The sequence below is a fragment of the Harmonia axyridis genome, chromosome 2 (assembly GCF_914767665.1).
Source record: "Harmonia axyridis chromosome 2, icHarAxyr1.1, whole genome shotgun sequence".
Classification (NCBI taxonomy): Eukaryota; Metazoa; Arthropoda; class Insecta; order Coleoptera; family Coccinellidae; genus Harmonia; species Harmonia axyridis.
The window spans coordinates 3,317,785-3,340,695 of NC_059502.1; the positions used below are offsets into that span (position 1 = coordinate 3,317,785).

General features: G+C 37.6%; 1 protein-coding gene across 1 annotated transcript; it reads left to right on the top strand.

The window, feature by feature from the left end:
• The first annotated feature begins 142 nt into the window (after positions 1-142).
• LOC123672648 lies at positions 143-21,963 on the top strand. Its single transcript, XM_045606842.1, has 19 exons — positions 143-557; positions 1,977-2,083; positions 3,171-3,305; positions 4,359-4,413; positions 4,806-4,879; positions 4,941-5,153; positions 5,221-5,351; positions 6,289-6,639; positions 8,362-8,615; positions 9,180-12,251; positions 12,353-12,528; positions 12,971-13,134; positions 14,331-15,430; positions 15,462-15,688; positions 16,780-16,833; positions 17,370-17,543; positions 17,982-18,108; positions 18,171-18,269; positions 19,314-21,963. Exons 1-19 carry the CDS (start codon positions 461-463, stop codon positions 19,991-19,993), a joined length of 7,290 nt encoding a protein of 2,429 aa, XP_045462798.1. The 5' UTR covers positions 143-460; the 3' UTR covers positions 19,994-21,963.
• The last annotated feature ends 948 nt before the right edge of the window (positions 21,964-22,911 follow it).

The following is a 22,911-nucleotide window of genomic DNA, read 5'->3' on the forward strand; positions in this document are numbered from 1 at the left end:
CTGCAATTGATGGTAATAGTAGTTAGAGTCCAAACATTCAATATTTCTTAAGGTGCGAAAAGTAAATGTGAATTTAATGTATAATTAATGATCTCTATTTCTATGAATGATATCAATTGACGTAATTAATTGCGGTTGACATAAGCTGACAGTTGACTTTTAATAAGAAGTGCAATTGAGTGAAGAAAAGCGAAAAGCAATAATGTTTTCAATGAGAAAAAATTTAATCAACCAATGACTCGAAAGCTTTTCCAGATTCGTGATCATTTACTTTTGGAATATACAAGTGATATTGAAACATTTAAACATGTAACATTTCCTATTAATCCGACCGACAATATTCCCAATATCTGACATTTACAGTGCATTCAGTGGGTTGAACACAAATAATCAAACAGTGTTTATTAATGAATTGTGGTCAAATATAAATAATGTGTTGATGTGGGACTATTAATGAAATATGGAAAAAGTATGGAAGTTCGTGTGTTTGTGTTTAGTTGTATGCTTTTTTAAATTATGTAACGGATTGCCAATTCCTTTGGAAAGTACCATCCCAGGTGAGTGTTTGGTGACTCATGATTGCAATGCATACTTCCGTGGTCATTCATGTTAGATATAAATGCAAAACAGCTGTCAATTGACAAACTATGCACATTTTAAAGAGATTCAATTGAGCTTTATTCATTTAATTTGGACAGTGAACACGAAGGCATGTTAAGATATTTTATTTGATGTACTAGAATGAGTACAAACTAACTGAAAATATGACGAAAATCAAGGTTGTCCAAGCTTCCAAAAATGGTTAAGATCACTGAGAATAACAGTCTGTTCGGATTTTTTTTAAATAATTTATGTCGGTATACATGAGTGATAGGTCTGATGAATTTTAGACGATTTACTGACTGAGGAAAAGGAGAATATAATCATGTACTGAACTATTTTTCACAACTGAGATTTACACTTATAGAAAATCCACTTTTCTCCTTCTGTTTTGAAGTTTTAATCTTAAAAAAAAACCCAATAAGTTTTGAGTAATCAATTTTCATAGATTTTATTCAAGGTATAGACTCCAAAATATTTTATTAATATAGTTAACTTAAAAAACTACCAAGGTAAACCCTCATGAACTGACCTCAAAGAACAATAGCAGTTGAAGGTTGAAGGAAATCTGTTCTTACCAAGAGCTTTATGATAACAGAAAATGCAGAAGATAATGACTAACATGCAGGATGTTAGTATTCCTGTGGAAGAGATTAGTAGTTTTTTGATTAAATCCCGCATGTGATTCTTCTCAATGTCCTCATTCTATTTGGATTTAACTTCATGATGATTGAACTTACGCATGAAACACAAATTCTTGGCAACATTACTGTATAGTTTTTGAGCCCAATTCAGCAGCTGGTTGAATGTGCCAGTGTACGGAATTGAAAGCTTTTTCTATTTTATATACAATTATTTTCAAGTACTTATAGCTTTTTTTTTACTGAAAACATGTAAAATTTCAGAATTCATGCAAGTAGATATGTATTAGAAAGACATTTCAATATCTCTGAATAAATAATTTCTCTTTATATGTGTAAAATTGATATCATTTTGTGGAAAATATTTCTTCTTTCATTTTATTCCCAATCATAAATGTATTAAGATCATAGATACATCATTAAGTATTAAAATGAACTGTTTTTCAAAATTTTGGGTTAAGTTAGGTTAGATTGGTAGGAGTATCAAGTTGAAATGTATGTTTCTTCGTTTTCATAATGGAAGAAAAGGAATTTAAGATGCCATATACGGTATTGAGCAACGAGAATCTTGATATCCTCAATTATTTCTCAGGGATTTCATGTTGGTGGTCGTGATTATGCAATTTGTATGTCGAAAGATTTCCAATTTATCTTTAATTGCAATCATTTGACACGTATCGATAGCAAATTCGAATTTTCACACCAAAATCGCAATACATTGTTATTTTTCAACAGGTACTTCGGTGCAATTACTGCCGGGGGTCATAGGAATTCTATTAACAGTCTGCACCGTCTTTTTATTGGTGGGCTGTCTTTGCTGTCACCGTCCTAGTGGATTCAAGGTAAGGAGATAAGGAAACTCTTTTTTAATTTGGTCAATGTTGCGAAAAGATTTTGGATACAATCGAAGAACGAAATGTTTTCAAGGTGGACTTGGGGGAGTGCATTTGCATTTTCAATCAAGTTTGTTAGCAAATAAGTTCGGAAAATGGGCTTTTTCAGCGCTCGTTTACTTGGAAATAAAATTCTGTGGTTCTAATGAATCCACTGAAATTTGACAAGAACGCTCGAGATCTTAGTTTTACATCACAAACTATCTATTTCAACCTAGACGGTTTTTTTATACCAGAAATATTGAGTTTGAAATTGTCATTTATCTACACGCAAAATTTGAACTCTTTTGGATCTATAGAAACTCAATCCATCATCTTTTATTTGAGTAATAATGAGTATTTTTCTTTTTGGTTCTGCTTGAATTTCTATGGTTCTGTTGACGCGATGAACACGACATTATGCATAGAGCTTGAAATTATTTCACATCTGAATGCAAAATTCCATTCAAAAATAATCAAAATTCGGAAAATGAAGACATCGTGATGAAATGATATAGAGGTAAAGTTTTGAGTATAACGATAACTCAAAAGTTATGCTACAAAACCAGTCCTATATTTTATCGTAAAGTCCACCAAGTAATAAAAGAAATATTTCAACGTTAATCAGCAAGCAGCGTGATAACTTTTCGCACTGTCCGAGTATATTGTTCCATTCTGCCATTATCCATGACTCAGTTATTAATTGAATTAACACACTTTTTTTTACCTGCTATCGTAACAAGGATGATAAAGAGGTAGGTGTTGATTTATCGTTGTGCATTCAATTTAGTCCAGATCAATTTTCAGTCGAATAACATTCCGCGAAACGGATTCGAAATTCCGTTAATCGGATAATTCTGTTTTATTATTCCATCTGTTTGTCCGTCCATTAACATAATGGTCATCATTATTTTAAATTCGTTACAGAATCGCTTTATGCAATATGCTCATCGAGTTCAGATTTATTTTGAGATAGTCGATGTTCTGTTTCAATTTAAATTTTATTATGGGAAAGATGTTACATATGACGGTATGATGATTGTTTTTCTGTTTTTAGGAATTCCGAGACAGTCCTGTGGGAGTATCCACTGTCGGCACTGTTGATAATGGTCTAGTCAATCCGATAGCGGAGGGTGCTTTCACCATATTTGCCCCCTTGGGGCATCAGAACTTTTCATCGTCTAATGATAGGGTAGGCAGGCTTTATCTATAAATTAAAATAATCGGTAGCTTAGCGAATTTTTTTTTGGGATATGTCAAGATCAAGATGCAAAGAATACATGTATCCTATGCATCTAGGTCAAGGCTGAAATGTCCAGAAATACTGGTTTGCTCACTCACTACTGAAAAAAAGGTAAAATTGGCGAATTATGAAGCGACCAGACTTCTTGGATTTTTAAGGAGTTTGCCGGTATTTCACTTAATATCCGCATCGTAACCTATGGCGCTGTCGTTCCTATGCAAATTTGTCCACTTTATTATCAGCGCTCTAAGGAAAGTAATTGAAGATTTTCGCTGACATTTTCAGGGAAATGTGCCTATTTTATTAAATAGCGTCACTTTTGAAAGAAAAAGGAACTACCGGGAATACGGAGTAAGATGCATAGAAAACCTGGTGTGCCTACTTATACCTGTAAAACTTTCAGACAAAACGGGAGATTTTTCAGATTTATACCTACTTGATTTCGAGGGATCGCGTCTGTTTCAGATGGCGCATACATCGTTTATATTTGACATTTATCTCGATTCTCGTGACCTTTGAGTATAGAACAAAAATATTTTATATTCTAGGCTCGTAACAATCTTCTATAATCTGTCATTATATTCCATCCATTTCAATAAAAATTCGATAGGAATTGAATTGTAATTTATTGTGAAGTTTGTAAAGTCTAAAATCAGTATTTCATTTTTAAACGGCGCCAGGCAGATAGCGGGAATTAGAAAATTTCTGAAAAGCACCACCTTACAGAACTCTGGTGAAACAGAACACCAAAGCAACAGGTGGCTATCTCAAAAAGTCTGAAACAAAATCGAATCAGTACACATACCAAGGATTCTATGCATCTTAATCCGGAGTTTCAGTCGCCAGAATTATCTTAAACCAAGTGTAATCAGCGGACACACCAGGATTTTTAATTCTATATTTAATGCCCCAATATTTACCTAAATATACTGCTTCCAAAGTTGGACTTTGAATATGATTGTTATGATTCATCAGGAGAAATAACACATTTCTTTTTCACAGCTTCGATTGGAAGAAGAATATAGCTATGGAGATATTAACGTCAGCTCCTGGTTCAGTAAGTATATCAAGGGTCTATGAACTGAAATACAAGATACAAAGTTTAAATGAAAAAATAAGCAATCAAAAGAAAAAAAAATAAAACAATAGAATTTCTTTGTCGCAAATATAAAAAGATTAGTGGAAATAACTTTGTTTTATTATTTCATCTATAATGAAATTCCATCAAGTAGGGACCGAATCCATCAAATGAAAAAAAAAAACACTGTAAATTTTACACTATGGTTTATTATTTCCTCTTCCAACGCAAAAAGATGGAAAAAAGTATAAAATTATCAATTAAAACAAAATTTAAAGGAAAGCCAAGTATAGTGTAATATTCATTATTATATTAAAAAAAAATCATTGGATAGTCTCTTAACCTTAGCATAACTAATTCAATTTTTCCAGACGAGGGGGTTTACGACTTCCCCAGAACCAAGTTGAAATACATCAAAGAGCTCGGCAAGGGTTGGTTTGGAAGTGTAAGCACTAAATATCCATCTCCATCTACCCTATCTTACGTAACTTTTAAAACTCTTGCAGGTGGTGGAGGGCACCGCCCAAGATCCACAAGACCACACATGGACACCGGTCGTGGTCAGAATTTTGGACTCGACAGCTTCGGCCAAAGAAAAGGTGTTCTTCCTACACGAAGCTGAGATATACAGGTGCGGGAACCACACAAACCTCCTAAAACTTCACGGTAGATGTTTGGATTCGGAACCTTTTCTGTTGCTTCAAGAACTTTGTCCTCAGGTCGGTATTGATAACCGTTGTTTGAATACCAAAAGGAACTTATATTGTCTTGTTTTTGTTTTGGCAGGGAGATCTCAAGGGTTACCTATGGTCCAATAGAACGAATAATAACCTTCTTGCCTCAGAATATCCCTTGATATGGTGCTGCCAGATCACTTCAGCCTTAAAGTTCCTACACGAGAAAGGACTAGCACATTCGTGAGTATCTAGATTGTAAAATCATTCTTGATAAAGGTTGTTCAATATTGAAAATATTAAATGTGGAAAAACCGCAATACGCTTTACTAGTGATGACGTCACACACCGCCATTTTAGTTCTCCTGTCAGTGTTCGGAATCCAAACAAACAAATTGTCATTCAAATTAGTACGTTGTCGTTGAAGAAATAAGCTTATTTTGATAAATAAGATTATTTAAGGAACGATTTTACTATTAATTGATAAACAGAAGGCACGAGATTAATGCCAGTAAGTTCGAACTTGAAGTTCAACTAATAAACACGTCTTTTTACAAAATCTGGGGAATGATACAGGTTTCAAACTTACTGGTATCAACCTCGTTCCTTCTGTCTATCAATTAATACTGAAATCGTTCCTCAAATACTCTTATTTATGAAAATAAGCCAATTCCTTCAACGACGCCGTACTAATTTGAATGACAATTTATTTGTTTCGATTCCGAATACTGACAGGAGAACCAAAAATGGCGGTGTGTGACGTCACACTAATAGAGCGTATTTATAAATGTGTGGAGTAGTCTGTGACTTTCGGAAAACACAGAATTAAACTAAAATTCTATGTTTGGATAACTAAATTTGACATTTCAAGAATTGTAATGAATTATTCGTAATTGAAAATTTATGGATTTCTGAACAATCCCAACGAAAAATGAATTATAATTTATTAAATATCAAATTTAGTTATCCAAACATAGAATTTTAGTCTCGTTCTGTGTTTTTCGGAAGTCACAGACTACTCCACGCAGTGGGGAATTGCGGCCCGGTGAATCCCCCTGCATATGACGTTTTGGATATGTCAAAATCGACCAGCACTTACTGCTGGAGCCATCTATCGACAAACAGCGGGAAAAAATGGATAACCGTTTACTACATCCCATTTTTTCTTATCTTTCTGCAGGGACCTCGCCTGCCGAAACTGCCAGCTGACCTCCAACCTCACCGTGAAGCTGGGCGACTACGGCCTGGCCTCCACCAAGTACCCAGGCGATTACTACGAGGGCATACCGACCATATCGGTGCGATGGTGCGCGCCGGAATCGATCAGACACACCAGCACCACCATACAGCCGGACAGGGTGACCAGGGAGGCTAATGTGTGGTCGTTGGCGGTGTGCTTCTGGGAGATATGCGAGCAGGGAGCGAGACCTTACGTCGACCTGACGGACGACGAGGTCATCACCCAGGTCTTGGGCAAGGCGCACGTCAGACTGCCCAGGCCGTCGCACATGGTTCTCTACACGGATTACATGTGAGTATAGTATATCCAAAGTCATTTGGAGTAAGCCAAAATATTTCATTTGGGGACAGGGAATTTATTTGGTAACAGTACTTTCAAGTACACCCCGGTATATAACGGATTGTCTCTGGAAACATAATGTGTCGATTTGCTTGTTTCTATTGGCTAAAATCTTCCACGTTCCGGCAGGATTCCGATTTGGTTACTTTCATTGGAGCAGCTACGCACTTCTTAGTTATATTTATGAAGGATAGAGATAGGGAAATTAATCTTCCCGTTTCAAAAGTGTCCTAGTGTAGCTAGATTGTGAATTTCATAGGAAACGTCATAAAGATCTGAAAGAAGTAAACAGCGATGAAAGTATGTTCGCTTTATTTGATTGGTGCCCCTCTCCCTACACTAGCGGTTCCCGGTTCGCCTTCTTGGATTGGTTACCCTCTCCCTGCACTAGCGATTCGTCTTCTTGGATTGGCTACCCTCTAGCTACACTAGCGCCTCCTAAATTCCTTTTCCGCTGGACACTTTCTCAACACTTCTATCAATCTATCATAACAGATTATACGCTCTATTAGTGATGACGTCACACACCGCCATTTTAGTTCTCTTGTCGAGTTCGGAATCCAAACAAACAAATTGTCATTCAAATTAGTACGTTGTCTTGGCTTATTTTGATAAATAAAATTATTTAAGGAACGATTTTACTGTTAACTGATAGACAGAAGGAACGAGATTAATGCCAGTAAGTTCGAACTTGAAGTTCAACTAATAAACACGGCTTTTTACAAAATCTGGGGAATGATACAGGATTCAAACTTACTGGTATTAACCTCGTTCCTTCTGTCTATCAGTTAATACTGAAATCGTTCCTCAAATACTTTTATTTATGAAAATATTCCAATTCCTTCAACGACACCGTACTAATTTGAATGACAACTTATTTGTTTGGATTCCGAACACTGACAGGAGAACCAAAAATGGCGAACCAACTCTACCCTCCATAATTATATTTCTTATGATGGCTAATGTTTATTGCTGTATTTTTTTCTCGGAATAATCTATGTTATTATTCGCATAGACCAATGCGGTCCGTAGGGGGATTTTTACTCGGTTTTAGTTCGTTGTGTGATTGTTTTTTCTTTTTATTTGGATGAAGTTCGTTCAAAGTCACTTGAAGTATGTCAGAATATTTCTAATATACAAGGATTTTACAAGTTCCCAGAAATGTATTATGGAGCAGGGAATTTATTGTCTTACCAGTCTTCTTGAATTAATTCCAGTATGCTAGTTGTTTGCCTATCGGAACACTATGTGTCGATTTCGTCACTTTCATTGCTCGAAATAGAACACGTGCTGCCGCGTGGCGATTTGGTGGAAGTTGTGCTCATCTTCCACATCTCATCGATATAACTGGTTTGGGGAGTTATTTCGAGTCATTTGAAAAATTTAATCAAACAACGACGAAGAATTCTACAGTGATCGACAAAATGAGAGAGTTTTTTAAAAATTTCGACGATGTTATTACTGGTTTGCCTTATCTTTAGGCAGAACATTTCCTCACACTTCTGTGTGCTTATAATTTTATGCAACGATCAGGTCACCAGAGTTGATACTCTTCCTTGCTAGTATATTACAGATCTAGAATATAGAATAATCGAATTGTAACACAGTACAATAACTATGGATTGACTTTTTTTATTTTCGTGGACCATCAACTTGACCAAACGCCCATTTCAGCTATCGCCTCATGCAATCCTGCTGGCTGACTCCGGAATCCAGGCCTACCTCGACCCAGATCTACCTGACCCTCACCGATCTACTCCAGGTGTTCACGGTTTGCAAGTCCGAGGGTCAGGGCTCGCAGTCCGACCTTCAGGGATCGCAGGAGTCGTTCGACCAGCGATGGAACTCCCTGAAACCGAACAACAACCCGAGCACTGCCGAACGGGTCGTCGTCCAACCTTCGTCTCCCAGTATGAACAACCTGATTGGTGAGTTTCCCCTACTTCTGCCTCCCGCCGTGTAAGAACCATAGAGTACGTACGTGGGCGTGGTCGTTTGTGGGCGTGTTTTGGTCAAAAGGGAGTGGTTAGCGAACTGTTTCATGATCGCTTCAGTTTTTCGCCGAATTTATTGGATTTGTTGTAAAGTTGTAAGAAACAAGTTTTAGATCACTCCAGATGCGTTAGAGCCTAAAGTAAACTTACTTTTTTCAACAAAAACTTCTTCTTGGGGGTTGCTTCTCAAAAATAACCTTAAAATTCGAATTGTATTGCATCTTGATATAAAGAAATAATATTATTTCTTTGTATCAAGTATCTAGGTTGAATTCGTCCTACAAAAGGACTTCCCAAAGCCACGAAGTTGCCAATGCATGCTGGGATAGCTCGGTCATAAAAAATATGCAATTATGCTACTTGGATAAGGTTCGGAAGCAATAGAAACTTCTGGATTCAAAATTTCCCTCTGTGTAACAGATTTCTCAAACACCAATCTGTGTTATCATCATTCCTGTGTTTGATGAAGGAGTATTAAATAAATTAATCGTTGTTTAGGTTCGATGGAGGACATGGACAGATCGAGGACGTCGGAAGAGGATAACGCCCACTCTGTTTTGCTGCCCACCAAACAGAACCAGAAGTTTGAGTTCGAACTCAGCGGTCAGTCGAAGGAACCCCTGGAAACTGACAGTTTGGACGACAGTATGGTCTACAACATGCGCAGAAGCAGCAGCAGCGAGACGGAGGAGGAGAACTGGAAGAAGAAGATCGAGAGGGGCGCCTACACGGAAAAAGTGCGTCAGAAATCCAAATCGGTCACCGATCTGATGGTGCTCACCCACATCGACTGTTCGGAGTCGGAATCCGAAACCCCCCAACCCAGCCTGGAGCCTAGGGTGACCTACAAGAACGTGCGATTGGCGCCCAAACATAACCTGGAGAGCGCCAACCACGTGCACGGCAGCGAGGGCAATCTGCTCAGCGTGCAGGACGATTTTCAGGCCGAGCTTAGGAAACTGCAGGAGGAACATAGGGATAGTCTATTTTTTGTACCTGATAAATATAGTCAAACTTTAAGAAATGAACAAGTAAACAATAATTTAGATTTAGATAGGGATAGTGGCGTTGGTGCTAGTTCTTCCAACGAGAGGTTAATCAAAGAATTGAGCGGTACCAGTGAACTGCCGCCGGTGAACCAAGTGTACAATGTATTTAACGTTACCATTGATAAACTGAGTCCGATACATGTGGTCAAACTGAACGAGATCATCAATTTGGAGGAGTCCCTGGAGTATGGGGAGAACAAGACTTTCGTGTCTTACGAAGTGCCGAAATTGTGCGAAATAATACAGAATAATTCTATTGTGGCCAATTTACCGGTTGATAACGAAGGGAATCATTATAGTTTAACGTACGAGAACGGGAATTCTGATCTGACGCCTTTGGATACATCACACAGTGTAAATTGTCTAGAATCTCCACAAAACATCCTTCATTCACCAATTGCCGATTTAGAACATGAGATAGCGAAAGAAATTCCACAACACCCTGCCTCAAGCTCTGAAGAGCACATTATTGGAATAGAATCTCCTGAAGATACGTTTAAAGAAAAAAGATCAATAACTGATACTCCAGATATTCCAAATTCTACACTAGATCTTACAAAATCAGAAATTATCTCGATTTCTGCAGATCAGGTGGAAACGGAATCTCCTTGTGAGAAACATGAAGATACAGTTGAAGAAAAAGAATCAATAAGTAATATTTCAAATATTGTTAACTCAACACTAAACTTTATAAAGGAAGAAATTAACTATATCGCTGCAGAACAAGCGAAAATAGAATCATCTTGTGAAAAACATGAAGAAGAAGATAAAGAAGAACCAATAACAAATAATTCAAATACAATTAACACAACATTAGATCTTCAAAAGGTTGAAACTGCAACTAACTGTACTGAAGGAGAATTAGAAGAACATCAAACAATCTTACAAGATGAAGAAGAATCAGCAAAGGAAAATTTACCAACAGAAAGTATAGAAAACAAACCAGACAAAATAAAGAACGGAATGATTAACTTTAAGACTGAAGAATCTTACGTCGATGAAGTAAGTGATATAGAAACGAATGAAAAACATGACTTATGTGTTCCTGATAATCAACCTATTTGTGATGAATCAGTATTAAATGATAAAATTATATTAGATCCTAAAGAATTAACAGAAAGAGAAGAAGTTTCAGAACAAACAATTTGCAATGAATTAAAAAATGATTCCACCTCGGTTACAGAAGAAATTGTCAGGGAAAATTTGGAGAATGAAATGCTGCAATTGAATGGAAATTGTGGAGAAGTAATGTTACTTTCCAATGAAAAATGTGAAAATATAGAGCCACTAACAGAGGCATGTAACGGTCACAACGAAGACCATCCAAGTTTGAATCTACAAGACCTTGAAAGTACAGAAAAGATCTCTCTCGAGAAGGTGGAAACTTCTGAATCGTCCCCTTCTACGTTACAGGACAGCTTAGAATCGTTCAGTAACGGAGATGGAGAGAAAAAAGAATCGGAACAAAGTTGCGAATCGTTAGAACTACTAAACGATAGGAACAAAAATACACTCGAAAATCTGTACGTGTTTCAAATGGGGGAAGACTTGAACTCTTTCGAGATGAATTCCCAGATCTCAGATGCGGATTTTTCGCAGATAAGCGGCAATTATAGAAAAATTGAAAGCGATTCGGTGTACGAAACAGAAGATACGATGCCACACAATGAAACGGTGGTGGTCGAAGAAGAAACGATTTTGAAAACGAGTTTTGTAGAGAATGAAGTTAAGAGAATCGAAGAGAGCCAAAACAAGACAAACTGCCAAGAAGATCTGAAAACTCCAACAGAAGCCAAACCTTGCAAAGTGCCAAAACTGATCGATCTTATCGAGAACAACGATAAACTGATGGATTTCATAATAACGAGCTACGAGTCTGAGTTAAACGACGATTTGAGCTGCGAGAGCAGTTTCAAAACCAACGCGTTGGAGCAACAAGGTGCGATAGCGCAGAAACCTGATGAAGAAGATGTTGAAGATTACCCTACGGTAGCCTTCGACCTCAGCGACTCCCAAGCAGCCTCCAATCCTAACCCGTTAACTCACCTCAACGCCTTCAGTTCGTTGAGGGTCAAGCAAAAATCGTCGCTTGAGCTCATTTCTTCGACGCCTAGCAAGAAACCTAGGGATTCTGAAGGGGAGAACCCCGATGATAGCACCAACCTGAACTACTCGTTGGAAACCTGGGATAACTTCCTTGGTAACGCCATAGACACGCAGACCAAGAACATAAACGATCAGAATGTGGTCTTCGAGAGCCTCAGTTCGGAACCGCAGAGCATGTTGTTCATAGAGGGCGCTGATTCGACGACCACGCCCCCTAACAGCGACATAGAGGTGAGTTTGGAGGGGGGATTTCTGGATGACGTGTACAAGAACCAGACCATCAATATAGAGGGAGAGGAGGAGCATAACCTGGATGAGACCTATGAGGTGGAAGAGTCCGAACTGAACAGGACGTATGATGTTGACACTCTTGAAGGGTCTTTGTCTGCGGAAGATTGTGCCACGGATGACCAAGGTAACGTAACCTTCAAAATTATCGAAATTTGTTGTATGTGAGAGTGTTGCCTGCATTTTTTCATAGCAAAATTGAAAACTTTAACTTGATCTGTTTGTTAGATGAATCCGGTACCTGGGAATCGAGTGGAGGATGGTTCTTGCACCCTCAGTCCAGTAGCAGCATCTCGGGTCAAATCGAACAGAAAGGTTTGAAGAATAGCGATAGATTTGGGATGGATGATGAAATACTTGCCGCTCTAAGGGGAGAACTGTTGGCCAAGTTACCACACGCACAGGTAGAGTTTGACAATTTCGATTTGGCGCGTAGTAGCAAAACAGTCTCGTAGAGCTAGTTGTCCAAATTTCCATTTGTTGACTTTAGATTTATGTCACTCAGTATGAGTTAAATAAACAATTTAACTCTTAATTCATTTATTTATTAACTTCTTTATTCTTGACCTCTAATACAGTACAAGTACTGGTGACAAAGCCTATTTAACAATATACAAAAATAATAATACTATAAAATATTCAAAACAACAACAAAGTTAAACTAAACAAAATAAATCTTTCAGGTACAACTTAAGCTTAATATTAAAGTTTTTTTTAGTTCTTATATACTTAATTTCTGGTGGTATTTGGTTAAATGCTTCTTTGCTCGGTAAATTGGGGAGTCCTGAGCTTTCCTTGTAAACCTGAGTATTTTTTCAATTTATTTATTGTATTTTTTCAATTTAGGGATCAACTAGTGATAAACTCAAGGAGAACAATGAGGAGTGGGATCCAAGCGAGAAAGAGGAAGTTTTCTTGAGGTATAACGTATATAATACACCTCTATCGCCAATACCTGAGGAAAGCGAAAACGAAGATGATTCAGACTACGTTTGCACTGCCACCGGCAGGTGAGTTTCCATCACCTACTACATTTACAAAATATAAATATGAACATCCGTCTTGAATGTATGCATACCTATATAATTTTTATTGGATTATATTTAGATTGAGTAAACTATTTATTTATTTATTAGAACTTTTTACTGAAAATATTCGAGAAAACCCTAACCTTTAAAAAAATTACCCATTTAATTCCTACAGCGTACTAAACTTTTCAAGTTTGCTTCAAATCACTTCATCAGTGACAATTTTCATCCCCAAACAAGTTGCGGTACTTATCTGACACTTTTATTCACACTGTACCGTAACTATACATGCTTTGTTATGACCTCAGACCGAATCTTCATTTAGGTGAGTAAACATTATGTAATGATCATTCTCGGTGACTAAAAACTTGTCAAACAAACAGGGTTATTTGTTTATTGATGCACATTAACATAGTAACATATGTCTCACGATTCGTTAATTGATTATGATTAATGTACAAGGTATGGCTAAAACCAGAGGCGGTTCGTCAGATGTTCAAGAGGCAGAGCGTAAAAAGGACAATAAAAATTTGAAAACATTTAAACTGCGTTTTAGGTAGCTGTAACATTGAACGAAAATGATAAATCGAAGAATTAAAACTAAATTAGTCACAAATGTTGGCTATTTTGTTACTTGAAAATTTTAACCCAACCTAACCTGCTGCCTCAATGCACTTGACAGCGGACGCCACTGGTTAAGAGGTAACACCACCACGTGATTGCTCAGTTCAAACGAAATAAGAGATATTTCTTCTTACAAATCACCGATTTTCAATAGGTTTTCCCCTAATTTCTTCAAGCAATAATTTACATTGTAGAATTTTAATATTTTTAAAAAACGAATGAAAAAAATTATAATTTTAATAACTTTTCGGTTTTCACAAAAGAATTGATGATATGGTATCCCTACAAAGCACTGAAATTTATAAAAAGACTAGTAAAGTACTCTCTTTCGACGAAAGTTGGAATTATTGTAATATTCCTAACTTCTACTGATTATTCAATCGTTCTGGCAACACCGCCCCTCTGGGCACATACGGACAGATCTCGAGAATGTCACGTGGTGGTGTTCCCTCTAAAAACCTATTTCGTTTGTGCTGTATACCACTCCCAACTCGTAAACTTGGACCGCCCACATCTAAGACGTCTAAATCACCCCTCCCCTTTCTTCATTTCAGTCCAGCCTCCGGAGCTAGCGACGATTGGCCCGAGAAACTCCTCGAGGACGCCGCCCCGCACGAGAACGACAGTCAGTCGCTCAAAGCGCAGGGTCTCCACCAGCAGCACACCCTCAGTCAGGACTCCTGCTGCTCCAACGACACCCTTTTCAACCTGGAGGACATGACGTACGTCGTGGCCGACCAGGAGGACAAGACCGAGTCTTCGTCCGACCAAACGGAAGAGGCGGCCAAGAAGCTCGTGGACGAGCAGATCAAAAGGGACGCCATCGATTACTTCCGGATGGGCACGGCGGTGGGCATGCCCCTAGACAGCCCGGTCGTCGACCTGGAGAGCCCCATGGACCAATCCGTCCCCGACAAGACCTACCTAGCGGATTTTCTGTTTAGGGAGAGGGAGCACAGCGAGCTCGTATCGGTAGTGGTCACGGAACCGCAGGAGGGCCGGTCCGACTCGAACTCCTCCCAGTCCGTCCCTATGGACAAGACAGCCGCCCCGCTGCCCTCTCCAGACGACCACCCCTGGAAACAACTGTCAGACTCGCTGCTGAAGAAGGGATTGTTGGACGTCGGTCGCAAGGGCTCCGATGACAGCGAGACTCAGGATTCCGTCACGTACGAGAACGTCGAAGGCGTGGTTAAAGACGAAACGGATCCTCCCTCCTACGCTAATTTGAGCTCGGAAGGCGGAGCTAACGACGGCGAGGTCGAAGATACGCCCACTTACACCAACGAGTCTCCTCACTACATCAACGTGAATTCGGAGGGCGGAGCCAACGATGAGATCGATCCGCCCACCTACACTAACGTAAAAGACGAAGGGGGCACGCCCCACTACATCAACGAGTATTCGGAAGGCGTGATTAAGGACGAAAGCGAACCGCCCCTTTATGAGGAGGTGAAAGGAGGTCAAGAATTGCCGAGCTACGTGAACTTGAACGGCGATGCAGCGGTTTACGAGAATGTAGAGAACGTTGGCGATATCCTGAACGAGGAGGACTACGTGAACATCACGAATTTGGAAAACGCGAAGATCAGCGCTGACCTAGAGAAGGCGGGGCTTGACGGTGAGTTGCGCTGTTTACTTCATCAATTTAAAAGTGGGTGTCAACTTGTGAATATCTCTTCCAGGCTCCCCTAAGGCGGATTGTATCGAGGATGATCTGATAATAGGAAACGGCGAGGAAGAACAGGACGATCAATTGTTTGGCGTTTTGACCGACATCCGGTTCAGCGGACCGGGGGAATCCCACCTCATGTCAACCTCTTTTAGCGAGAGCAACGATATCCAGAATGAGCAGGACTGGGAAAGTGGATCGGATACCAGGTCCAGCTCTAGTGGAGAGTTCATTTGGAGGGTGAGCGTCGTCGTTAATTTTTAGATCTGTTGTGGTGATTTTTTTCTTATTTCGAAATCGATTCGATGAGGAAGTTTTTGTCCAGTGACGTTATCGTGTCAGATGTTGCTTGCTTGTGCTACTTATAGGCTAAATTTGCTTTTGGATGAAGATTTTAGGAAATACGTTGGCGGGTTAGATTGGGGAAAATACTTTTGTCGAAATGTCAAATGTCAAATTTTATCTGTTTTCGTGACATAACCAACAAATAAATGAGGCGAATCACTAATGGAAATTTTAACAATACGCTCTATTAGTGATGACGTCACACACCGCCATTTTTGGTTCTCCTGTCAGTGTTCGGAATCCAAACAAATAAATTGTCATTCAAATAAGTACGGTGTCGTTGAAGGAATTAGGTTACTTTCATAAATAAGAGTATTTGAGGAACGATTTCAGTATTAATTGATAGACAGAAGGAACGAGGTTAATACCAGTAAGTTTGAATCCTGTATCATTCCCCAGATTTTGTAAAAAGCCGTGTTTATCAGTTGAACTTCAAGTTTGAACTTACTGGCATTAATCTCGTGCCTTCTGTCTATCAATTAATAGTAAAATCGTTCCTCAAATAATATTATTTATCAAAATAAGCCAATTTCTTCAACGACAATGTACTAATTCGAATAACAATTTGTTTGTTTGGATTCCGAACACTGACAGGAGAACCAAAAATGGCGGTGTGTGTGACGTCATCACTAATAGAGCGTATTCACGTCTCGAAATTTGAAATCTCTATTTTGAAAAAATATATTTACCTAAGTCCATTTGCCAACCACAAATTTTATCGAAAACATGGCCATATAGAATTATAAAATTGAAGATATGTATTGTCACAAAGCTGAGTAACACCATATTTCACAGGCATTTAGAATTCCACCATAGGCAAGGGATCGCATTGATTTTGCTTATTTAAGCAGTTTGATTTTCCATTAAAATTCCAAATTTCATTCAATCAACTGTAAATATTCGAATATGGAGAGGTTTCTTTTGTTCGAGTCCATAAAAGCTTGTTCTCATATTTGTGCTTCTATCCCCATTTTCTTTTTTCTTAGGAGGGTGAGCATGAAGAGTCCCTCAAAGCTCTACAAGCCCTCCCACAAGATATGGTGAGTTTTTCCTCTGAAAAAAATTTGACGAATTCTGCCCGAAAGCTTACTTCGTATCTTAAAGTTTTCAATTATTGTATCCTTCACATGAACTATCAAGATCTTTGGGCACGATTTGTCTAGTTTTTTAATTTTTTTTTTCGCATGCTTGTGTACTAATACCTATGTCGCCTAATATGTAGCTACTAAAATCATTCCTTGTCGTTATTAAACACAACAATTCATGTATATTTGAACTGGAATCGAAAAAAAGTAAAAAAATTATTTTTAAATTACATCTTGAAGCATTTCTGAATTCATTTTTAGGTTAGGTAAAAATCAATTTAGAAATACTAGGTGTAAGTTGTTCCCATGGTAAAGTCTCAAGTGATTCTTGAAAATCAATAATTCTTTGTTGAAATTTTTATCAGGACGAGGCAATCAAGTATTTCTAAAAGTATCTGAATTCATTCATGAATATCATCAATGCACGAAGTATTTTCTTCCCTTCAAAGATATCTGCCGAGGAAAAATTAACCTATAATTTTTTCGTTTAGTTGGATGACCTTGAGCCCAATCATGGTGCCAAAACGGAGACATCTAGTGAGAGTAGTTGCAGTGACGATGAGGGTGAATGTCCAGAATTCATCCCCAGTGCTTGGGACAAGTATGCAACACCTACAAAATCTGCCCTTCGTTCGCCTGAGAAAACTCTGGAAAAAGAGGAAAAGGTGAGTGCAAGCGTTTCTGTTGTTCGTGTTAGATGCTAAACATTGTACTCTGTACACTACACGGTGGCCAAAAAAGTGAAGCCAGAGAGAGAGGGAGGGTACTGTATGTAAGCTCAATCTACTCTGTTCTCTAATTTCTTTTCTATGTGAAGACTTTTCCAATAGGTGTTGTTTTTCTTTTTTGAATAACCCGCTATTTTGGCAGCTGTCACTTTTGAAGTTTTCATATTTTGACATTAGACAAGTAAAAACTACGCCATTACTGAATATGGAACGATGGAACAATACACGCTTCAATGACTCATTCAATTTTTAAATTTCACTTTAAAAATGTCCTAATCCCATCGGACTCCCCCTGGCTATGGCTTTGATTTTTTATAGTCGAAAAAATTTCCTCTTAAATTATATTATAACAACTCACATTTGAAAATGTTCCAGAAAAAGGGAGTCTGGTTCAAAAAACAAAGATACCACTGCGTCTACGAATATCCCAGAGAACCAGACAGTCCGATTCTTCAGAGTTTCGATCTTTGGAACAATCCTCCTCCAGCAACTTCGTACCCAGGTAATTTAATCTCAGTTTGATCGAATACGTTCCAAAATTTAATGAATATTTTTTTCTGGCAGAATGGTACTTCGACATTGATTCCACCTCAGAATTCAGCGATTTTTCAACAGCCACGAACTTCACAGAAGGCGAGACGCTATCAACAGATTTCAATACTTGTAAGTGATAATTATATGTATATTCTTTTGGGGAAGTATTGAAAACTATGGGACACAAAACCAATGCCTGTGGAATTCTATTCATCGTTTTGAAACTAAAGGGTGTTTTTTTTTAGAGCTATAGAACTTTAAATTGCAATAAAACAACGATGGATTATTCGATTGACATGAATTTTAGTTATCCGCAAGATTATTTTGTGGCATTACATTTTAAATATGATTTCTGGCATATGACCGCCACGGCTGGCTCGGATGTAGTCCAATCTGGATGTCCAATTTTCGATGACTTTTTCCAACATTTGTGGCCGTATATCGGCAATAACACGGCGAATGTTGTCTTCCAAATGGTCAAGGGTTTGTGGCTTATCCGCATAGACCAATGACTTTACATAGCCCCACAGAAAGTAGACTAGCGGTGTTAAATCACAAGATCTTGGAGGCCAATTTACAGGTCCAAAACGTGAAATTAGGCGGTCACCAAACGTGTCTTTCAATAAATCGATTGTGGCACGAGCTGTGTGACATGTTGCGCCGTCTTGTTGGAACCACAGCTCCTGGACATCATGGTTGTTCAATTCTGGAATGAAAAAGTTAGTAATCTTGGCTCTATACCGATCACCATTGACTGTAACGTTCTGGCCATCATCGTTTTTGAAGAAGTACGGACCAATGATTCCACCAGCCCATAAAGCGCACCAAACAGTCAGTTTTTCTGGATGTATCGGTGTTTCGACATACACTCGAGGATTAGATTCACTCCAAATTCATGATAAATTGCCAAACCAAACTGAGAATGAATCACTTGGCAGCTGTTAAATCGGTCGCCATCTTGAACAGTAATGCCAACTTGAAGTTGGCACCCGTTATAAGTTGAAAAGTATGGGACACAAAATCGATCCCTGCTGGATTCCATTCAACGTTTTGAAACTACTACTTTTGTCATCAACAAAAACACTAAGTTCCCTATCACATATAACATATTTCTACTAAATAGAAAAACATAGGTGAATTTAGCAGTGTTTAATAATGTTCTTCGTATTTCAGCCTTCACCAGCGAGTTCTTCGTAACGGGTTCTGCCACACCGTTCAATATGATGGGGAGTACCAGTTCCCAGTTCTTCCCAGGCGGTGACCACTGGTCGGAATCTTCGAAACTCAACGATAACACCACCCCAGACAGCGGCGTAGAAGACGTAACCCCTGGAAGCATGGAACGGCTGGATCTGCCCAGTATAGGCCCCTCTGCAGTACCAAGCCTAAAACTCTTGGCCGAAATCGCATGCGCCAGCTCGAGGCAGAAAGACAAGGAAAACCGGACCAGCGAAATCCTGGGCGGCCTCAGGCATACCAGAGACAAGCTGAAACTTGACCTACCGTCAAGCCCAAACACGTTCACCTCGAACAAGACCTTCAATCTGGAACCCAACGTCGAACCCGTGGTTCTGAGAGAAAGACCTGCGTTTACCACGTTCGGAAAGAGCAGGTTCTTGGTGCAACATGTGGATACCCCGGATAGGGACGAGACCAGCAACGTCTGCTTCGAAGCGCTTCCCTACAAACCCCTGGACCGGAAAGAGGTCGAGACCAAGGCGAAAAAGATCAACAAGGAAGAGGAAAAAGGCGAGGCCAGTCTGCTGGACAGCGCGGACGAGGACAGCGGGATAGAATCCAGCACCCTGGAGAGGAAGTCGAGTGACGTAGGTAAACTCATTGTGGATTTGTAAATAAGAACCGGTTTTTATTTCGATCGTTACTATTTGTAAATTTTGTTATTTTTAGATCTATTAATATATTGTTCATTGTGTTTTTATGTTGAACTTGAGAAAGGTTTATTATTATTCGATTATATATAGTGTGGTGAATTGTGATCGGGGTTGCGTTGTTTAGCTGAAAATTTTTAATTTTCACCGTCGCGTATAGGCCTTGTAACATATCCCTTTTTTTTATCGAACCTTGGCAGAAATGGTGGAATTGAATCTCACTCTCTCTGGTGTGTGTGTGAGAATTTTTTTTTTATTGTTCTCTTTCATATCCAAATGTGTAAAAAGTCATTAATTAATTTGTTGTGTCGTTTCCATCAAAAGTGGAAATTTCTTTTAGAATAATTTTTTCTTGAAAAAAAAAGTTTTAGTAAATAGAACAACTTGAAAACTTAATATGTTTTCTTTCTGTTTGAGAAAATTTGTATTTTCGTTATTGAAAGTTGCCATAAATATATTCAAAATATTCTGATGGAATTCACTACTTCAGTTACCAGAACGAAACCAAAGAATGGCGAAGATCTAAAGATGTACATTATTTTGCACTTATTCGAATTGTAGAGTATTTTAATTTTTTCAATCGTTTTATATTTTTGTGTTGAATTTTAAAATTAACGATTTTGGCGAACACAATATTGGTAAATGCTTACAAAACCGCCCCCTCATATCTATCACTTCTTTTTTATTATTTTTCATTGAAAATGATCATTCTAGAATGATTTTGTTGGTTTTCAAACTAAAATAATAAAAAAGTGAAAAATAGGAGAGAGCAGTTTTGAAAACATTTACCCAAATTTTTAGTATAAAGAGGAAAGGAAAATAGGAATATTTTCAAATCCGAAGAACTTCAAGGTTACAAATAAACAAAAATATGAATTTTCATCAATTAAAAGCCGAGTCAATTGAATAATTATTCCAGGTTATTTTGGATATGCTTATGTCTTCGTGCGATTTCAAACATCTTAACAAACGTTGTGTTCAAACACTGCTCTCAGTCTTAATACTTGCTTGCTCTTTAATTTCTAAACCGCTAATGATGGAAACAAGAATTATCATGTTTTAAGGAAGCATCTCATATCAATTAGTTTTAAGCTTGTAATTTTCAACTTCCAACTATTCATATTCTTGCCTCGAATACTTCATAGTGCCAAAAATTTGTCTTCATTTCTTTGCGTGTCGAATTTTTCAAGTAATATTCATTTTAAAGATTGGAAACAACCACTTGTTGTATTTTCTTTTTTTGCAAAATTTTACGGAATACCGAATTAATTTCGTTTGTCTTCGAATCAGTTTTTGTTCACTTAATTTTTTTTAAATATTCAATTACTTTCTTCGAGTGATGAAGAAAATGTTTTCCTCCGAAAGGTAACCAACAAACTTCGTGTCTGTATTTTTTTATTGTATCGATTAGTATCCAAAGGTGTTTATCAACCGTTTTGCAGAAAAATTTTGTTATAAAGGAGGTGGTTACTGCATTTATCAAAATTTTAACCTTTTTTCCAATTTATATCAATTGTAGATATATTTAAATTATGATTTTATATCACCTTAGAACCAATCAATAATAATTTTTAAGTAATTGTCTCCTCGTTATTGATCTTTAATTGAATGTACTATTCCCTGAAAACTCCAAGAATCCATTAATTCACTCTTCATTATGTGATAACTGTTGAAATTAGAACCTAAGGACTTAGATGTAGCTCTATTTGTATCTTTTTTTACAAGTGCTACACAAAATTGATATCTTCCAGGTTGAATATTAATCTTTGTATGCTGTTTATTCTCATATGATATTGTGATTACGACTTTCGAATTCTTTGTAGGTGATTATTACTTGTAGTATATGTCCGTATCGGATCATAATGTGATTGGTTGAATATTTCTTGTATTACTAGTATTGTAGATTAGATAACTATAATAAATGTTCACAACTACTCTATTTTTTCTTACAAAACAAGCGATTTCAATATTATGGTGTAAACACTAGAATACTGGTTAACATAACATTTTTTTTATTCTACTGTTCAAAAATAAGAAAATTAATGCAACAAATTATTAAATATCAATTTTTTTACCAAAATCGAAATATCCCAATGTGTTAGGAAACAATCAACTGCAGATATTGAAAATTCTTCAACACATCGATTATTGAAGTTGATTCGACCACAAAGTTTATTTTAATCAAAATTCCTGTCACAAAACTCGAAATAACTGAGTTTTGGGAGGAAGGAACTGATAACAAATAGGAATTCAGTATGTAAAACTCTTCATAAAATTTTGAAGTTGATCTGAATAAAATTTTTCATAAATATTTATTACACTTTTTAGGCGGATTCGCTTTAATAAAGCGCATCCACCAAATTTTATTTCTAGAATTCTAACATATGGCGACATCTAGGAAAAGTAGCTCAAACCGAGCAATAGTAGGGTCTTATACGTTACAGGATTCTACTCGTGGTTTAGTAAAGTTCGGTAAATTGTGTATAGATGGCTCACAATCAAATTCTCTGACTAAATTTTTGGAATTTAAAAAAAATAACATAATTGATGTACCATCACTTCCGCATTAGCTCTGAGTGCATACACCTATTCAAACTGAATATTTATTTTCTCTAGACCATAAGGATTAAGGTCCATCCGTTAAAATATTCTCCAATCAAACCCCCTTCAAAATGTTCCTACAAAACTCAGAATAATTCGAAATTGAGACTTTTCAGGAACGAATCGATTGCAGATTTGTATTCTGTGTGGTCGAATGCTCCTTCTATCAAATTTTCAGGCTAAAAAATTTTTTTTTCAAAATTTATCCAAGGTTATAGCCTTGGTTTTTTCAAAAAAATTGACCGATCAAATTCTAACATTTTATGATATTTTTGAATAGT

Coding starts and splice junctions, on each gene's coding strand:
- LOC123672648 (XM_045606842.1), top strand. CDS start 461: ATGGAAAAAGTATGGAAGTTCGTGTGTTTGTGTTTAGTTGTATGCTTT. Junction 558..1,976: donor TTTGGAAAGTACCATCCCAG/GTGAGTGTTTGG, acceptor ATTTTTCAACAG/GTACTTCGGTGCAATTACTG. Junction 4,414..4,805: donor TAACGTCAGCTCCTGGTTCA/GTAAGTATATCA, acceptor CAATTTTTCCAG/ACGAGGGGGTTTACGACTTC.